General features: G+C 36.1%; 1 protein-coding gene across 1 annotated transcript in view; it reads left to right on the top strand.

The window, feature by feature from the left end:
- The window catches only part of TAF4 (TATA-box binding protein associated factor 4), a 38,208-nt gene extending 20,921 nt beyond the window's left edge, over positions 1 to 17,287 (top strand). Inside the window, exons 3-16 of the mRNA XM_075517260.1 lie at positions 709 to 875; positions 1,410 to 1,529; positions 3,259 to 3,378; positions 4,151 to 4,273; positions 5,290 to 5,379; positions 6,512 to 6,763; positions 8,037 to 8,181; positions 8,550 to 8,664; positions 9,288 to 9,457; positions 10,069 to 10,199; positions 10,835 to 10,960; positions 12,692 to 12,748; positions 12,830 to 12,949; positions 16,871 to 17,287. Of these exons, the coding sequence (XP_075373375.1) occupies positions 709 to 875; positions 1,410 to 1,529; positions 3,259 to 3,378; positions 4,151 to 4,273; positions 5,290 to 5,379; positions 6,512 to 6,763; positions 8,037 to 8,181; positions 8,550 to 8,664; positions 9,288 to 9,457; positions 10,069 to 10,199; positions 10,835 to 10,960; positions 12,692 to 12,748; positions 12,830 to 12,949; positions 16,871 to 17,038 (1,904 nt within the window). The 3' untranslated portion in view covers positions 17,039 to 17,287. The remainder of the gene's footprint in view (positions 1 to 708; positions 876 to 1,409; positions 1,530 to 3,258; positions 3,379 to 4,150; positions 4,274 to 5,289; positions 5,380 to 6,511; positions 6,764 to 8,036; positions 8,182 to 8,549; positions 8,665 to 9,287; positions 9,458 to 10,068; positions 10,200 to 10,834; positions 10,961 to 12,691; positions 12,749 to 12,829; positions 12,950 to 16,870) is intronic.
- Positions 17,288 to 19,612: the final 2,325 nt, after the last annotated feature.

The raw sequence follows: 19,612 nt of genomic DNA, 5'->3' as shown, positions 1-19,612 counted from the left end.
ATCTGACTGTTAAAATCTGGTTCCCTATAGCTACCCAGTGGGGGTTAAGTGTAGATGTGAGTGACTGAGCAGGGAATGACTGCCTTATTTCCCTCTCCATTTTATTTTTCTTTTGGGGTGTAACGTGGCACAATGCAGTCTGTTGCAGATGCACATGAGAAAGATTATTATTTTATAGCCACTTTCATTACTAAATTTGTTATGGGAAATTAATTTAGAACTTAGACAATTGTGTTCATGTTGATGGTGAAGCCTGTGTTTGATTATATATAATTTTTTTTTCCCCCTCTTAAAGAAAAACTAGCTGGAATCTTGCCTAATGGCAAGATTTTCTTTTATTTGCAGTGTTTCATAAAACAAATTTCTTAGTAAAGAGCAGGTAGGATTTTTACATGATTGCTGATTTTAACCTCTGGTGACATGGAATTTTTTGGTTGGGGCAAATATGACTCATTGTGCATTCTGATGCACACCATACCGAGCATTTTGATAGAGAAAGAGTATTTCTGTAATTGAGGTGTTCTATACAAGATGTGATAATGCAGCTGGGTATTTTGCTTTTATTCTAAACCACTTTTGTTAGCTGTATAGTCCTTCAACAGTGCATTAATTCTGTATGTATCCAACTTGGATAAAAAACCTGAAAAAATACGTTCTTTCATATTTGAAAAGGATGTATGTTTTCTTGACCAATTTCTTTTTTAACAGGCATGGTCCTTGTGCGTAGTGAGAATGGGCAGTTGCTGATGATCCCTCAACAAGCCTTGGCGCAGATGCAAGCACAGGCACATGCCCAGTCTCAGCCTCAAAATACTATGACTCCTCGTCCTGCTACACCTACCAGTGCTCCTCCAGTGCAGATATCGACAGTGCAGGTTAGTTCAGTAATTTGTGCTGTTAAAAACTGTAAGATTTTTTTTTTTCTGTGAAGAATACACCAGAAAGTAAGGTACGATGTTAGTGATTTGAAGAAACCGTTGATCAACCTGGTGCTATACAGACTTTTCCACATGGCATAGGCATTGCATTTTGTTCTTAATTCGGTTACAGTTTGGCTGTTACTCATGAAAAATATTTTTACCTAGCTGAATGGCATTAACTTTAAAACTATGTGATATAAAGACCACCACTCAAGACCATATATGGTTAACGTTTAGAACTCTTTTCCCCAAAGAATCATTATTCTTTATAAGACTAAAAGAAGAAAAGTGGATATGGGTATATGTATACTGAGATCATCACAGTAGCATTACACTAAGACTAAAAACCCTTCTCACAGTTTTGTAGTGGTCCAGATGCATTCTTTTGTATCTGTAATAATGGCAACTATCCAGAGACAAAACACTAGATAAGGTAGATTATATTTAAATGTAGGATCTAATGTGTTTGGTTTTTTTCCTCTTCCCCAGGCTCCAGGAACACCTATTATTGCACGACAGGTGACACCAACTACTATTATCAAGCAAGTGTCTCAGGCTCAAACAACAGTGCAACCCACAACAACGCTACAGCGTCCTCCTGTTGTGCAAGTGAGTTTGTAGAAAAGCAATGTACACTTGAGATAATGAGTTGTTAAGATTGGCTGAAAACCTGCTTGAGACTGCCAGAAATACAGGAAATATAATTCCTAAGTGCATGGAAGAAATATATTTTGGATTATCCTTTCTAAAACATTTGCAGATCTCAAATTGCTTTATATTTTGGATGTATATGTATAATATTTTATATGTATATTATTATTATTTCATATTATACCTATATGCATATATATTTAAAGGTATCCTGTTATTAGTTTGTGTAATCACATAACTGACTAAAATAAAATACCTCTATGCTTTCTGCCTCAAGAAAGTGACACCAATTCCCTTTGGATTTGGAGCTGTGATGGATCTGTAGTCCTCCAAATTCTGCAGCAAAATTTACAATTACGAAAAAAGACTGCACTGGTAGCCTTCTCTTCCACAAGCCTTCTCCCTCTTACACAAGTCTCTGCTTTGGTTTATGTACTTAGGCAGATTCTGACAACTCAAGGATAAATAGTGGTGTCTTGGTATGTGGTCTCTCTTCTAATAGCCTAGCCTGTATTAATGATAGGCTTTCTTGTAGATTTTTTTTTTTGAGGGGTGGTGGTGTGAGTTTAAAACACAGTGCAAAAGTGTGAAATTCTCCACGTGACTTCCAGACAACAGTGATACAATATGATTGCTGTTGCCTAACTGTGTCATTGTGCTTTCTTCATCCTTTGAGTAGACAGGATTAGAGAGTTTTAATTTAAAACATGCAGGTTTTGCTATGCATCCCGTTAACCTTTTTCCCCTCAGAGAGCCTTTGCCTATGACAGTGATCTTTCCAGATCTAAGAGTTAATTTACCTAACTAATTCTCCTTAATTTGCATTGCTGTTATACTGGACAAAAAAATCATTCCATCTACATATTTCTTGCTGTAATGAGCATACCATAGACTTCATTTATCTCAATTTCAAAAAATGAGACAAATGAGATCCTTGTCTCCTTTTCTGTCTCCCAAAATACCAGTGAAAGTTAGCTTTGGCCGTACTGGAGCCTCTTTTCTTGTGCATCTTTATATAAAGAGCAAGTTTACAAATGATATGTTAAAATTCTGAGAGCTAGCTTTAGCTTGGTAAGAATTACTGTCTCTCTGATTGGGTTGTCATTAGTAATTAGACTGTTGGAAGTTCATGAATGAACTGTGTATGTGAAAAGTTCTTGTTTACTATGTTGATTCTTTAAAGGTGGTATTCCTACTTTGAGTTACCAACTTGTCTACAAAACTAGAAAAATGTTTTGTCCCATTGTTCACCAAAAAGACCTAGATAAGACCTGAGCTTTTGTGTCCCTTGTGCCTTTTTAGAAATTCCTCCCTTTGAAAGCAGCATTTAAGGGAACAGGCAAAAAAAGCTATTGCGGTCACAGAAATCTAGCACTCGCTTTAATTGTGTTTTGAAATCACAGAATAGGAGGGTATGTTTATGGTATTATTTTGCCATTTTATTCAGTAACCAAAAATCGTGCAATTCTTAATCAACTTTTAGGATTTCAGTTTTGAATGTGTAGCGTTTTGTGCCATCTGGTGGCTCTTTCTTTTCACTGCAACAGATGGCAGATGAGTAACTTCTTTTTATAGTAGCTGTGAAAGATTTTCTACTGTCCTGTGGCTCAGTTTCTGTTTGATGGTTCAGGAAAACAGCTTTTGGTACGTTCCAAGTAAAATAATCTTATGTTTGTATTCTCTGCAGCCTCAGATTGTTCTGGGTGGTACTGCACAAACAACTACGTTGGGGACAGCAACAGCTGTACAAACTGGAACTCCTCAGAGAACGGTGCAAGGAACAACGGCAACCTCCACGGCTGCCACAGTAAGATACCGAGTGCATTTTAAATTTTTTTTGTTCATTCACATATACATGTGCGCACGTATGTATATGCATACATATATACATACATACAGATAAACACAGATCAGAGTGGAGAGTAGTAAAGATGCAGGAGTTCTGTGAACTATTGGTCTTGAAAAGGTAAACTGTTAGTAGAACCATATAATTTACAAAGTGTGAACACAGGTCACTTGTATTTTGGCGGCTGTCAAAGTATTAATTTTGATTTCTGTAACAGTTTGTAAAGCACTCCTTTTTTTTTTTTAAAACATATTAGCTGTATCTTGTAGAAAAGTGATACTTTTCAGCACTGCAGGGTACAATCAGTATGAGAAGGTATCGATAAGAAGTTGGCACCGACTCATTCAAGATGCATGTTTCCAGGACTGCACAACAGGGAGAATCCGTGCACTATGCCATGCGCTGGGAAGGAGGAGCTTTGCTACTTGCTGTCCTGCTAAAATGCATATTTTCCCATACACAATGTGCCATTCTTAAAATACTTGGTGTTTCCTAACTCTTAACATTAAGAATCATAATTTTTAAAATTCTGGTAACAAAAATGTACAATACATATGTATGTCTGAAGCAAAATAATAATTTCAATCTGATTATGTCTTAAGTGGTGAGGGACACAAATCTATAAATAATATTCTGCAGTGGTGAACTAAAGAAGGACTTTATTTCTCCAAGTATACGGTCAGATCATGTATTAAAAAGAGTTTCCCTTCTACCCCTCCTTCTCCCATAACAGGAAACTATGGAAAATGTGAAGAAATGCAAAAACTTTCTGTCCACATTAATAAAACTGGCATCATCTGGAAAACAGTCTTCAGAGACTGCGGCTAACGTGAAAGAATTGGTACAGAACCTGCTGGTAAGAAGAGTTCATGGAAAGTTGTAAGAAACAGTATCTGGGCAAATTTAGACCAAAACTGAGGGGTTTTTTTTGGAGAGGAGGGAGATTATAAAATCTAAGATAAATCAAATTGAAACGTTACTGCTTCTGAATTAAAATATATTCATAAATTTTCCTTTAAGCTTGTAAATGAGACATTACTGCTCTCTTTCATGCATGAGAACATGAGTTAAATTGAAGTGCAAGTAAAGTAAATGGTGACTCTTTAAATTCTATGTATTTTATTGATAAAACAGTGAATAAAAAGATGAATTATGTACTTGAGGGACACTACATCTAGTGCAATAGCTGAGTGTAGGAAATCACAAGTTTTTACAAAAAAAAGTAAGTAATATTATCTGAAGCTAATGTAAAAGCTTGACATACTTGACATAGAATGAGTACTAGTATTGCTTAGCCTAGTTGGTAGCAACCTTTAACTTAAAGGTAGAGCTGTGTATTCCAGATGTTATCACATGATAACCAGAGGTTGTCACAAGACCAAAATTCAAAGTGTCTTCCCATGAGTGATATACATTTAGTTTTGTGAGAGGCATCAGCCTTTTGAGCATATGGTGGGCACAACTTTAGTTATTTGGAAAAGAGAACACCAGAGATGGGGCTGCCCAGCTGTTCTGAGCAATTGACAGGTGGCTGATTGCAGGTTACATGAAGTATTCCTGTAGGTTCCACCTGGCTCTTTGATCTGTAGGTAGGACATTCCTGTAATGGTGAGAACAACTGAAGATGTTTCTTAAAGTTGACTGAGAGACAGGAAGAAGAAAAGGAAAGATGGGACTGTAGGTCTTACTAGTTGAAATTGGAAGTAAAATTAGTTACTACCATAAAGCTATTTGTAACTAAAAATAGTGAGGGATGATGAAACCACTTATTTTCAATAAATTGCTGAGTCTTAATTTTTTTTTTTTTTTGTGTTGAATATTTGTAAAAGTTAATTTCTACAAGTTTGTTCATTTGGATTTTCTGTTTTGAAGGATGGAAAGATTGAAGCAGAAGACTTTACCAGTAGGCTGTACAGAGAACTTAATTCTTCACCTCAACCTTACCTTGTGCCTTTCCTGAAGGTAACTTGTGTTCACTAGTGCTTATATATTTCTGTGCTTATGTATCCGCGGCAATGAACACAAGCACATCTTTTACCAGTGTAGATGGAATTCCAAAATAGTGTAAATGGAAGTTTTAAATGACGCCTGATTAAACTTTTGCTCCCTTAAAAAATATTTCTGGCTCTTGGTTTCAAGAGTTTGTTAGTATGATTCATTGACACAGTCAATAATGTAATTTCTACCATGCTGTCACATCATAGCTCTTTTGACAAATCTGAAAAGTTTTCTTTTTATGACTTATAATCAGTTTCTTTCCATAGCACCAAACCTATTAATTGATATATTATCCTCTTTTTAGTCTTGGAAATAAAACAAAGGATTGAATGATACAGAAAACGGTACCTTCTGGACAAACTCATACTCTTTTGCCTGTGCTGTATACCTGTTTGTATGGATAAACAGGAAGTTTGTCACCTTTCAATAATAAATCCCATTTGTCAAAAAATTTATAGTAATTGGACACACTTCAAAATAATGTTTATTCTGAAACATTTATCATCTGAAAATCAGAGAAAGTACAACATCACTGTATGGTAAGAGTATAACTCTGCTGACTAATGTATGATTAAGGGATATAGTTGTAGGTGTGAGTTGACGTTTCTGGATTCTTAAATGCTTGTTCAACCTTGAGCTGTTCATGAGGACAAAAATTGTTACCACAAGAAAACTACTAATGTAAGAATCCTGTAAAACACTGTGGTCTCTGTTGAGCTATTCTGAAATCTTCACTGGTGTTCCAGTTTGTCTTTTAAGCCATCACATGTTATAGCTTGGTATATATGTAGGAACACAATCAAGGAAGGCAGCATGGGCTTGGATTGTTAAATACACACCAGGGCTTCCAGATAGGCTTGCATAACCTAGATGCCCATGATATCCAGGCTTCCACGGCTAAAGGTACTGTCACTCTGTGTAGCTTTAAATGCGAAGTAGCATGGTATTTCTGTGTGTACTGCTGTCATGTTTTCTCAGGTGCACGCAGACTGATACAATGGACTGATATGAAATGCATTGCTTTTTACAATTCATGTTTTCTTGTGTGATCTAGGATTAAAATACTCAAGCAAATTCTTTCCTTTCCTCTTTTCAGAGGAGTTTACCTGCCTTGAGACAGCTAACACCAGACTCTGCAGCTTTCATTCAACAAAGTCAACAGCAACAGCCAACAACGCAAGCAACGATAGCAACGATTCCATCTGCGGCGGTGCTTCTAAGCTCCTCAGTTCAGCGCACAGCAGGGAAGGCGACTGCAACTGTAACGAGTACTCTCCAACAACCTGTAATCAGCCTAACTCAGCCTACACAAGTTGGTGTTAGTAAACAAGGGCAGTCTACACCACTGGTACGTAAACTGAAGTGCATCATCTGTTACTGCAGAATTTTTTTCATAACACAGTGACTTTTCTTCTTGAATTGGTGGTTTAGCTCAAGAAGAGATCTTTGACCTCTTTAGAGAAACTAGCTACTAAGAAAAAAAAAAGTATAATTTAAAATCCATTCTTGATTAAAGTAAATTATTTCCTATTTTAGCATGAAATATTGGCAGATTGTCTCAATCACTGCATATCCATGAGAGAGCAGTGTTCTGGAGGATCTTTCATTCCCCATTTCGTAAGTCTAACAAGAGATTACCCCAAAAGAGGAGAAAGAATAACTTTCTCAGGCCTGCACGTAAACCAAATAAGAACAGTATAATGTGCAGCACCTTTTTTCCTCTTCTCATAGCAAAGCAGTGTCAGAGTGTAGCTTTTTCTAGGATGTATATTAATTAATATACATTATTAAATTAGTAGGGGTTTTTTGCTACTTAGTACTTCAACATTCCTTGTAGAACATTTGGCATTCATCTGAGCTGCTCTGTCCAGAAATTTTCATATAAAATGAAGAGGAGAGATCTGTCTTGTCAATCCACAAATATTTTTCACTTACCTTGAGAGAAAAACTAGTGATTATATTGGTCTTACTGCCTTTATAACCTAGGTATTATAGAAAGAGGTTAGGAACCTAGGGAAGGAATAAAAACTGAACATTGACGAGTTTGCATAAATGGCTCTGATTGTAGCATTGGGATGTAACCGTACTTCTATGAGTTCATGTTCAGAAGCAATACGGCTACAGTTGCCTGAGACTCAGTGTAACCTAACAATCCAATGGTACAAAGCTACACAGCTGTAGCTTATGTGGGTTCTGGATGAAAACAGCATATGTAGAACCAGCTGGATTATCTTTATCATGTGTCTATTATTTTTAGTTCTAGAGATCTGTCCAGGCAGGTCCAGTTTGCCTCTGTATCTCTAACATAGAAACCACATGTAGAAAGTTTTAACTGGACCTTTGTGATTATAGATGTTTGTTTTGGTTTTTTTTTTTTTTTAATAGAAATAGGTTACTGATTTCTTTTTTGTATCACAGAAAGTGGAATATTAGTTTTCCTATGAGGTATAATTTATCTAAAGAATTTTTTAAATACCTTAAAATGTGCCAATTCTAGATCAGTGAACAGATGTGTTAAGATCACAACTTACAAGTTGATTGTTAGGGTTTGTTCTTCCCACCTGATTCTTAGCCTTAGTTATTTCTCCGATTGTTTACAGTTCTTTTTTTCTTATTTGCAGGTTATCCAACAGTCTCAAAAAGCAGGGGCATTGATAAGGCCTCCACAGGTAACATTGACACAGACACCAATGGTAGCATTGCGGCAACCACATAGTCGTATTATGCTCACTACTCCTCAAATTCAACTGAATCAACTTCAGACAGGTAAGAGGTCAAGCTACTTGGTATATGCTATATTTGGTAGTGTTAACTGAAGTCTGGTTTATGAATGTCAGTTCTTAATTGCCCTGTAGCTGTACAATGGCTGTTGCAGTACTGCTAAAATCTTCAGTGCACAGTGCCGTAGTGGCTGGGGATACACATATGTCAGGGCAGCATTTACAGTCAGAGAAATTGTTTGGGTACTGGAATTGTGTGGGAGTATCCTGTTTTAGATGGGTGAAATGTTGACAGAAACTATTGAGGTAAAGTCTTTGCACCAGACCTATTGCCATTACTACCCATGACTGGCTAGTAAATCTGAACTCTCTTACGAATTTGATGGAGTACAAATCTTGTCTGTCTTCTTGCAGTACCTGTGGTAAAACCAGCAGTATTACCTGGAAACAAAGCTATTGCCACTGTTTCGACACAAGTAGCTGCTGCTCAGAAGAATAAATTGAAAGAACCTGGGGGAGGCTCTTTTAGGTGAGGAACCATATGCTTATTTGTGCTTGTGCTGCCTGGGCAGCCCGCTGAACTCAGTGGGAACATTTCTGTGTGCTCCAGTGGTGCTGAATCAGGCTGGGTAAACTCACAAGAACTAGAGGTGTATTTTCTATGGGCAGGTTTGCTACTTTATTAAAGACTAACAAACAGCTGTGGACATACTTGTGCCAGACTGGTTTTAGCATTTAGCTGGCACTAAGGATAAATATCAAACCTCATGAACAATTCCTGCCTGGACAAGCAAATAGAATTCATTCCTTCACTCCTCCCAACTCTGCTCCGGTTATTCGGATGTACAGCCTGTCTTACAGTGATGAGTGCAGTTTATTATTGTTTTGTGGTAGTGAAGTGTCTGGTGTTGAAACATTACATAAGAAAGGATCTTGAGAAAACAGGACGTGCAAAACTGCGTAAATACTTTCAGTGCTCTTTGGAATCAAATTATGTTAGTTTTATTTTGTTATATAATAAAAGCAAATAAAATGCAAAAATGAAAGTATTCAGGTTTACTGTGGAATTCATTATATGCAGCTGTGGTATTGTAGCAATGTGTGCAGGTAGGCACTAAGTGTTATGATTATAATGAGTTTTCCTTTCTTAAGGGATGATGATGATATTAATGATGTTGCATCAATGGCTGGAGTCAATCTGTCAGAAGAAAGTGCTCGAATATTGGCAACAAACTCTGAGCTAGTGGGCACATTAACAAGGTCCTGTAAAGATGAAACCTTCCTTTTCCCGGCACCTTTACAAAGAAGGATATTAGAAATAGGTATGTTGATTTTTCTTGAACTTTAATAAACAAATTTCACTAGTCTTGGGTTTAATTGAAGGCATTTTCCATAGAAATTGATTTGAATAGTTTAAAGTTGCTGGAGTATATTCTGATGTACCTTTTGTATATTCTGATGCTTGTGGGCAATCATTCAGCTTATGAAGGTAGAATAGTGTTAAGGGATAGCAAACCTATAGGGTTGCATTCTAAAATGTTGGCAATTGAACATCAAAATTACTGGACCTGGTTAAAATTCTGACTGTATAAACCAATAAGGTGTAACAAAAATAATGACACTTGTTTTTTAAGAAATAAATCCAGAAACACTTTTATCATATTTACTTACTAGTTTAGAATTGATGGTAGAACAAAAAGTATTCTTCAATTATTTGTTATACTGTAGTATACAGCGTTTATTAATAATTGTAAATTTTGTTAAGCTAATGTAAATTTTTATATGTATGCCATTTACTGTTTAATACTTGTCTGAGAAATACCCAAAAGCCTTATTTTGCAAACAGCATTTAAATTTCCATGACTGAGATTAGCCACGTGTTTAGCTGTATTGTAAAATCATTTTTTACAACTGACTTCTGTCCTGATCACAGGTAAAAAACATGGAATAACAGAAATCCATCCTGATGTAGTTAGCTATGTATCACATGCTACACAACAAAGACTACAAAACCTCGTGGAAAAATTATCGGAGACTGCTCAACAAAAGAATATTTCTTACAAGGTAACTGTATTTAATTGCACAAATAAAATGGCAAAATTGCACAAATTCAGCAGGCTGTCATGTTAGCTGTAATGCATGAGTTCAGGTGTTCTTCATTCTATGAAGTTAGGTTGTTTATTCTCTTTGATTCTTTTTATATTAAGTTATTAATACACATGGATGACTAGAACTCTTCAGCTTGCATATACAAAATGTTTTTAAAACAAATGCAGGGAAACTGTCCCCTCCCTTTTATTATGTCAAATGTTTAGAGTCTGAGTGATTGTACAATCAGATAGGCAGATAAAAGCACTGCTTTGAATTCTCAAGAGACTGCTACCTGACAGATGTGTGTTCTTAATAGATGCAAATGCCTAAACAGTGTTTAAAAAAACCACACAGCTTTGTGAAATATGTTTGTGAGGTTAAAGCTGTGATGATATTAGTTTAGAAGTCAAAATCTGATGATTCATGGAATAGAACAAAATGCTTTCAAGAATTCTAGCTGGTTTGACTGGTGTAAATATACACTTGCTATTTGTTTGAAAAGGACAAAGTGAACATTTGAGCTTTAAATGTATATGTTCTACAGTACAGTACAAGCTAACAGCTTTGTTTTTAAGAAATGTAATGAGAAACATTTGCCATGTTTTCAGGATGATGAAAGATACGAACAAGCAAGTGATGTTCGGGCACAGCTCAAGTTCTTTGAACAACTTGATCAAATAGAAAAGCAGCGTAAAGATGAACAAGAAAGGGAAATTTTAATGCGTGCAGCAAAGGCAAGTGCTTGGATTTTACACACGTTTGCAAAGTGTCATTTTTTACGCCAAAACTGCAGAATTTCTTTTCATTCTAAAACACTTGCAATGAAGGGGAAGACGCTAATCTTCAAAGATGGAGCTTGATGAATAAGTTCTTTAGCTAGAGCTCTGTTCTGCTTTTCGTGGTAAAGCACGTGAGACAGCTTCTTTGCCAGTCTCCTTGCATTTTCCCAAATTAAAGTAGGTCTTAAAACTTAGTTTTTGCACTTTGCATTGTGAAAAAGATGAATTTTATAGCTTGGCGGTGCTCTTAAATGGAATAGAGAGGTTACAGGTATTTTGGAGACTAGAAATAGAATTCAGAAAGATTTTTACAAGTTGGAGAAATACAATAACTAGGAAGCAGTTGATGTAAGCACAAATGTAATCATTAGACTTTGGTGGTTTTACTCAGTGACCTGAATATAGGATAGATGAGACTTACTAGGCAGGAGCACTTTAGAAATAATTCACAAAACAACCTAAGGTTTCTGTTGGGTTTGTGATCTGGTGTGAATTGATAATGTCAAAATCCAATTTTTTTAGTGCAATGTTTGCACATAAGTTGTGAACTAACATCTTCATTTCAGTTGGTTCCTGTTAGACCTGAGCTGGAATACTCTGTCCAGTTTTTGGGCCCTACACCAAGTAGACTTCAGAAGGAAAGCAATTTAAAGGTCTAGAAAATGTGGCCTATGAAGTAAGATTAGAGAGTAAATCCATTTACTTCAGAAGAGAAAAGACTGGGGCAAGACATAAGTCTTCATGACTGTGTTTTGCATATTCATATAATTCCCTGTGTTTGCTGCGCCTAAAGTGCAGCAGGGAAGACGTAGTTTAATCATTAGGAAAAGTGTAACATTTTAAGGGTACTTGAGCATTGAATTAAAATAATTTTTGTTGTTGGTCTAAAGAATGTATGGGACTAACAACAGTCAGGATTTGTTTGAATATAGTTAGTCTTGCCTTATGTGAGAGTATGGATGAAAGACTGTCTTGAAGTTCTTCCTCTTTTCTGTTTGTTGACTTGGAAAAAACAAGAACCTAAGAGAATTGATATATATAGCAAAAAAAATTAATTGGCAAATGTGTGTTAATCATATTAGACAATAAAGTTTGCTGAAATTATACATTCTGTTACTTCTGAAAGTATGATACATACAAGCGATTGTGGGTGCCTGAGTGAAATGGGCAATTGCTAATGTAAATGGTCTGTTGGTCAGTTAGCTGCAGTTTGTTCAAACGTGAGTCTGACTTGTATGTGTAGGTGCAGCAGAAAGGTATGTTCTTAGTAAGTGCGTAGCTACACAGCAAGGGGAGGATTTTTTCCAAAAACTACAGGTCTGATTCCTTTTTTCATATGCAAAGTGTGTATATTTCAGCTGCCAGATCTGTGTAATTTGTGTCTTGTAATGGTTTTGTTTAAGGCATAAATGCTTAGCTATTCCTTTGCTATTTTTAACAAAGCTGAAAAAGGGGATGCTTTTTCAAAAATAGATGCTTGAAACTAAAAAATGGAAAACTGCTTTTAATTTCTAAAAATGATTTTTCCCCTGTTGCCCTCTTTGGGAGTGGTAGGTATTTTCCACTTCCTACTGAAGTTTAAGAAAAACTTTCATATGCTATGTAAAACTTTAACTGCTTGTGTAACTGAATTAATTTTTCTTTCTTTTTCTCCAACCATTCCATGTTCATCCTTTATCAACATAGTCTCGATCTCGACAAGAAGATCCAGAACAGCTTAGGTTGAAACAGAAGGCCAAGGAGGTAAGTGTTCACCTTAACATGAAGTTTTATTTTGGAAATTGAGAGAAAAATAATTAACTGTACTTGTTCTGGCAAATGCAGATGCAGCAACAAGAGCTAGCACAGATGAGACAGAGGGATGCCAACTTGACTGCATTAGCTGCGATTGGTCCCAGAAAGAAAAGGAAAGTAGATTCACCGGGATCTGGATCAGGGACAGAGGTACAGTGTAACTGTAATCTTTGGTTTTGCTGTGTCACTCTGTATAAACCTTTCTGTTCAGAGCTTTTTCCCTAGTTTGTGGAAGCTTTCTGAGCAGCAGAAGTGTATTTTGTGTTCAGATTTGCTTGCTCCAAGGCCAGGATCGATTTTTAGCATCTGTGTAGCGGCATACAGAATAAAATTTGAGTTGTCATTCATGGAAGTGGAGGAATGTTAGAAAAGCCATCACTGTTCTCTCAAGTCTCTGCTTTTTTGGACCTCCATAGTTTTGGGAAGAGATTGTTGTGGTTGTAGCCAATCTAACTAAATAAGAGTGCAGAGTAATGCCGCTGAGGTGGGTGCAGTGGTAGAATTCAATGACTGCTAAATTTGACAGCAGGAGCTTCAGGTTATAGGAACTTGCATAATTTCTTTCTTAAGCTGTTGATTGGCCTTAGTTTTAGTATCTCTACAGGAGATCAGTTTGACCAATTGCATTGGATTGTGATGTTCTTGCATATCCTTTATACATTCTACTGTTTAATCTGGCCTTTTAAAAATTTCTCTCCAGACTAAGTATCAGTATGCTCAGTATCTGATTAGTTTGATGTTAATTTAAATTCAGGTAGATTGGTAGACTATCTGCTGTATTTCTAAACAAGTTAATAAACATGAAATGATACAAAATTTCTGTCTGCATGGAAGACATTCAATGTGGGATTTCTCTAGTGTTTAAAAAGAACAAAATCTTCTTGAAACTTGTCACTTACAGGGCCAAAAGCTCTCTTCATAATTTGAGGATTTTTCCCTGCAGAGTTATGTCTGATAGCAAGTGACAGGATAGTAATAGTTTAATAATTCTGTTTATTACCCCCTGAGCATTCCAAATTTTTAGTGCTAAAGCATTTATACTGTAGAAAAGCCTCTTGTTTCAAAATAATTCACCTTGTTTTATACTGAATTACTAGAAGCAATAATTTACATGTGCTTGATATAAAATGTTAGAGAACAAGCCGAATACTAGTAAATGTTACTTATTAAAAAAAAAATCAATCTTCTTGAGCATCTTTTAAAGTAATTTTGAGTTTTGAAATTTACTAAAATGCCTGTTACTGATAATAAGACTTATTTTTATATAAGTTAAATTACTGTATTAAAGGTTCATAAATGTGGTTTAAAATTATAAAAATTGCAGAATGTGGAACTTTTACGTAGATAGATATGTATATAAATGAAGTTGTCTGAGGAATATGCTGAAGTATCTCATGCAGCCTTAATGTTGGCATTGCTTATGCATGCTCAACTGTGCAATGTTAATAGTCTGTTAATGTCACTTAGGTTATGGAATGTATTTTACGTCTACTGTGAACACTTGTTTGTATTTCATCTAAATCTGACTAATTTAGTTATCCTAGATTAATCACTTACTGGTTAACCAATTAACTACAGGTTCCCTGGAAATCTAATCTTTTTGTCTGTTTAATTAAGAACCAGCTGCTTTTGATCTGATAGACTCACAGCTGTGCTTTTGCTGCTGTGTCACTTGACATTTTTAAATTGAGCTCCACTTGTCACCATTTGTATGCAGTTTGTAGTTAAGGCATATTACAAGAAGTGTGGAAAATAAGGTTTGTCATTACTTAGACACAGATTTGTAACTGTAAGCTTTTGATGTCTAGGAATGCTGAATCTTAATTACATGTAAAATCACTTCTAAGTAGTAATTGTACTGTTTTGTTTCAAAATTAACAAAACAGGTTGCTGTCAGTTTTAGGTTTATTTCCACGTGGTTTTATTGAAAGTTACCGAAAAGCTTCACGTATTCCATACCTACAGGAATAACAGTTTTGTGTCTTTAAAGACTCCTGAAATTTTACCTTTGGATTTAAAGTATTATAGTCTACATAATAAAATCAGGCTTGAGTTCCTACTAAAGAATATTTAAAAAAACCCCAAAAATTAAAACCACTTCCAACCATTCTTTCTATTGTCTTGTTAGTAGTCATATGTGTGTATGTGACAAAATTTAGTTAACATGCAGTGCTCTCCTGCATCTCCTAATTTCCATTGAAGTTGATGGAAATTAGGCACCGAAGTTGTGTGAGTACCTTAAAATGTCCCGTTGAAAATCCAGCCTTTAAACTGTTCTAACTACAGATTTCAATGATTTGATGCTTGCTGGTTCAACAGGTAACTTGCTTGAGAAACAGAAGTCTGACTTCACTGTTAGCAGTGTGGTAAAGCAAGAACACCTGCACTGAGCACAGTATACTGCTAACTGAGAGATGGTAACTTCCAGCGCAGGTTTAGATTGGTTTCTTAATAATGTACACTGACCACAAATATACTACTCTTACATGCAAAGACTGTATTAGTGTGAGCGTCAGCAGCTTATTCGCGTGGCTTTTGCACTACTCTAAATTTTGGCTTTTCTCAAGTCTGGGGTATTCTTATTTAGAACAGTCTTTTAAAATTCTCCAAACTCGGGTAGATAAATCTTTATTTGCTAGCGGAGTGTGTTTGGACCTTCTGGTCTTACTAAGTATTGAAGTTCCATTAAAAAAGAAAAGAAAACATTATTCTAGTAAATGAAATTGAAGGAAAAAGCAAATCCATAGATAAGCCACAGAAATATAACCTGTTCCCGATCACTCAGAACACCTTCATTATTTACATCAATACACAAAGAGCAAGGTAATCAGCAACGGGCAACCGCCAAAAAGATTCCCAGCTTTAAAATTTGAGGTGAAAGTTGGCTTTTCAGTCTCTGCGTGCCATCTGCTGGTGACGGTGCCTTACTGCTGCCGCAGGCCGGGAGGAGCAGGGTGGCTGCTTCAGAGTGGTTTTGGCTGCTGCTCTTCTGAGCCATGCCGCTCTTCAGCTGTCCTGGCTGGACCGTGCCCTTCTGCCAGCCTCAAGCCAGACTGCACCCCTCTTGCTACCGAAAAAGTGTTTCTGGTGCATGTGCACAGGATGTGATCAAATCCCAGTCCTTACTGGAAGAGGCACCTTGTTACTGGATAGTGTTCCTGCTGATTCTGATGGATGATGACTTTAAAGCACTCCAGAATTTCCTTGCTAAAGGAAAGCATAACGGTTGCAGAAGAGTTACATTAATCGTATGTATCCTGTTGGAACTGTGTTTTCTGCAAGTGAAAATGCATTGGAGTTAGCCCCAGCAGACTTGCTTTATAACTCACTTACCGGGCAGTGTACATCTAAACAGCTGAAGGATGTGGGTATCTCTAAAGATATTGAATGATTTTTTTTTCTTTTGGTTTGTTTTTTTTTTTTTTTTTTAAGTGACAAATATAATACTATACTACTTGTTTATCTTGCCAGTTTGTGTGGAAAACTACTAGTGTGTACCACAGGGATAAGTGTTGCTGAATGATGGAGAAGAATTCAGGGATCATTAGAGAAATATCTGACTGTGTCTAGGATAGTTCTTAATATAACCCTGAGCTTAGTTACAGCTGTTGTCACCAAAAGGAGGGCTCATGGCACCCTACCATGAAGATCAGGGCGGATCTAGGACATTATTCAAGACCTCGTGGTCCAGGGGGTAGTACTGCTCCCCAGTTCTTCAAGAATTCCAGGGCTACCTTTGGGATCTGTATGCTGATGTTGTGAATAATGCTGTCATCTTCTGGTTTTTTGGTTGTTGGGATTGCCTATCATTGGTGCCTTCCTAAAGATAAGAGCAATGCTTTGGGCTTTTTTTTTGTCTATATCAAATGTCACTGAAAACTTCTGATTGTTCAACTATTGTTTATAAATAAGAATTAAAAAGAAATCTCTGATCTGGTAGCATACACGATGCTGTTTGATAGCTTCCTGTACATAGTCACTTAGTTCTTACCTCACGTGTTTTCTCTGAGAAGTTTTGGAATACCGTGGTGCTCTGACGTGTTCTGATTTATCTGTTCTTCTCGTTTCCAGGGATCTGGTTCAAGTGCAGCAGTCCCAGGCAGCTCTGGAGTTGGAACAACCAGACAGTTTACGCGACAAAGGATAACGCGGGTGAACCTCAGGGACCTCATATTTTGTTTAGAAAATGAGCGAGAGACAAGCCATTCACTATTGCTATATAAAGCATTCCTTAAGTAAAATGGAAAAGATCAAGGTATTTTTGACGGAGAGACGCCTGAGGACATTTTTTTATATATTTGCAAATTACGCCTTTTTGTAACAAGCAAATGGGATATTGTTTAAAAAACAACCACCTCTTTACATGGAACAGTTTTATATTCCTGTTTATAAACAAACTCTTCAGTATAAGAGAAATACATTTCTGTAACAGTGAGGATACTTACAAGGCCTGTGGATACTATAAAAGGACAATTAAATTTTAACTCATCTCTTGATTGAGTGGCCTTCTTGCCAAACAAGCCATATATAAAGACTGACGGAATCGTTTAGCAAATAACTAGCTACCCTTTGTCAGCCCTGTAGCAGTTTCGACATTAATTGTGCATTTTAGTTCAGTTTTATTCAACTAAATCAATTATATAGGCATATGTCTACAGCAGATGACCTCATTTCATTTAGCTTTTTTTAAACAGTCAGTTAGCAAAGCAAACTGATTTTTGAAGAATATTTATCTTTCCCCCAAATGTTCAAAATCTAGAGGAATACACAGTTAATTTTAAACATAACCTCAATTTTAATCACATTATTGCTTATTAGAGGCCCTGAAATCCCATAAAGGAGGGTTACTTCTGAATGTTTTAGCAGCATCTGTAAAAATGCATTTTATTTGCTATAGTTTGTAAAGCTGTAAAGTTAAAAAAGGAAAAAAAGGAAAAAAAGAGAAACCTTTTCAGCATAAATATATTTTACTTGCACTGTGTTTTTTAGCTAAAGTGAAAGCTTAGATTAAATAAAATCAAAGTTGAGAGGAATCATCAAAAGACTGTTTCTCAGTGTGAATCAAGTGTTGAAAAATGGTTGGTGTATTTTGTCAGTAATTGTACATAATTTTTGGCACATAACATAAAAATGGCTATGTAAACTATAATTATTTTGCTAAAAGACTGTATGCAAGCTGTGGGCCTACTTTAAAGATGTCCAGAGCAAAGTCCCTTCTTTGTACCTATTTTTTTATTACAAATATACTAATTGGTTCTTTATATTTTCAGAGGTTATTGTATTAAATTGTCTATTGATAGTACTTTTATGACTGTAAATACTTTGGCTTTCTTTGTGTGAACTCTCATGGTAGAATTTAACTCTCTTGCGTGTAAACTGAATGCTGATCAGTATTTTTATCAACACCTGACAACTGTTACACCCCTTTTATTTTGTCTTTTAGGAAATCCTGTCTTTCCATTTTTTTTCATGTAAATTTTGCACAGTTACTTGTTCATATGTAAATATTTTACTTTCAGAAATGAAGTTTTTAATTGCTATTGTTTTATATAGGATTGAAAGAAAATTAACTCCTTTATTAAAAACAAATTTATCTGTATTTGCTAATGTATTTTTCTCTCTAAATCTTTTCTCCTCTTGGATTTATTTTTCTTGGTACAGTAAAAATTAGTCTGCTTGAGGGGATGCTGTTTCCTAAAGATGCACTTTGGTTTTTTTTATATTGTTTTGTTTTGTCAGTGTTTTGGAGGTATGTGACTTTATGAATCTTGAAATTTCATTGTTGTCTTAGGGGTCTTGGACAAAGATCAATGGATAGTGGGTTTTGTTTTGTTTTGTTTTTGAGGCAGGGAAAGTTTCTGAAGAGATCTTAAAAGTATTTTGGTTTTGTCTAGTGAAGGTTTAATAAAACACCCTCTCCTGGAGAGCAGCCTACTCCCTCAAACACAATTAACTGCGATGGTTTTCAGAAGAAGGTGTGACATAAAACGCAGAATTTGAAGCACAACTATAAAATAATATAATCAGGGACACATTTGATTATTAACGTGAAAATCTGAGAAGGTGTATTTCTGATGCTTTGTACCGAATGTTTAGCTTTTGTTTTGGTTTGGTTTTAAATTTCCCCTCTCATGGGCAACTTAAAAAATAATAATTCACAATTGTGAGGGCCTAATCCTGCTATTAGATTAATAGAAAAATCACATTAATTTGATAGTTATTTCTTGCATACAGACAAATGTGTCTACAGGCTACTGCACCAAGCACACTACTATTGAACTGGCACTCAGCCTGGTACTGACTTAGTCCACATGAGGAGACCAGTTCTCTGAAAAAACGAATTAGCTCCTGAAGCGATGTACTCACCTGACACCATGTATGACACTTGAAGAGTTTAATTGTTTGTAAGCTCCAGACTGTCTTTCAAATTGTGTAACGTTATTAAGTGGAAAGAAACAACTTTGACTTTTGGCCAAAACATTGTCATAGCCTTCCTTTGATCGTAACAAGTGTTGGTTGTAAATGTTAATCGCCACTGGCTGTCCAGCAACCGAGCAATGCTGTGGCAGGTAAGTTGGGAAGAAACTGACCTTCAGGTGTTGCTTCCAATAGCAAGTTGGGGGTAGGACATGTTTGAAAAATTAAAGTTATTACAGGGTGTGCTGTTCTTTGCACTCCCTCTTCAGTAGAGGTGGTAGCTTAGAAATAGGCTGGGGAGGCCAAGGGAGTTTGGAGAAGGGAGAGATCTTTTATAAGACCATAGCTCTTGGTTTTGTTTGAAATAAGATGTTTAAGTGCACAGTCAGCCCTTCA

This window comes from Mycteria americana, chromosome 14 (assembly GCF_035582795.1).
Source record: "Mycteria americana isolate JAX WOST 10 ecotype Jacksonville Zoo and Gardens chromosome 14, USCA_MyAme_1.0, whole genome shotgun sequence".
Lineage (NCBI taxonomy): Eukaryota > Metazoa > Chordata > Aves > Ciconiiformes > Ciconiidae > Mycteria > Mycteria americana.
Note: the sequence above shows the minus strand (reverse complement) of the source record. Positions and strands in the feature narration are given on the sequence as shown.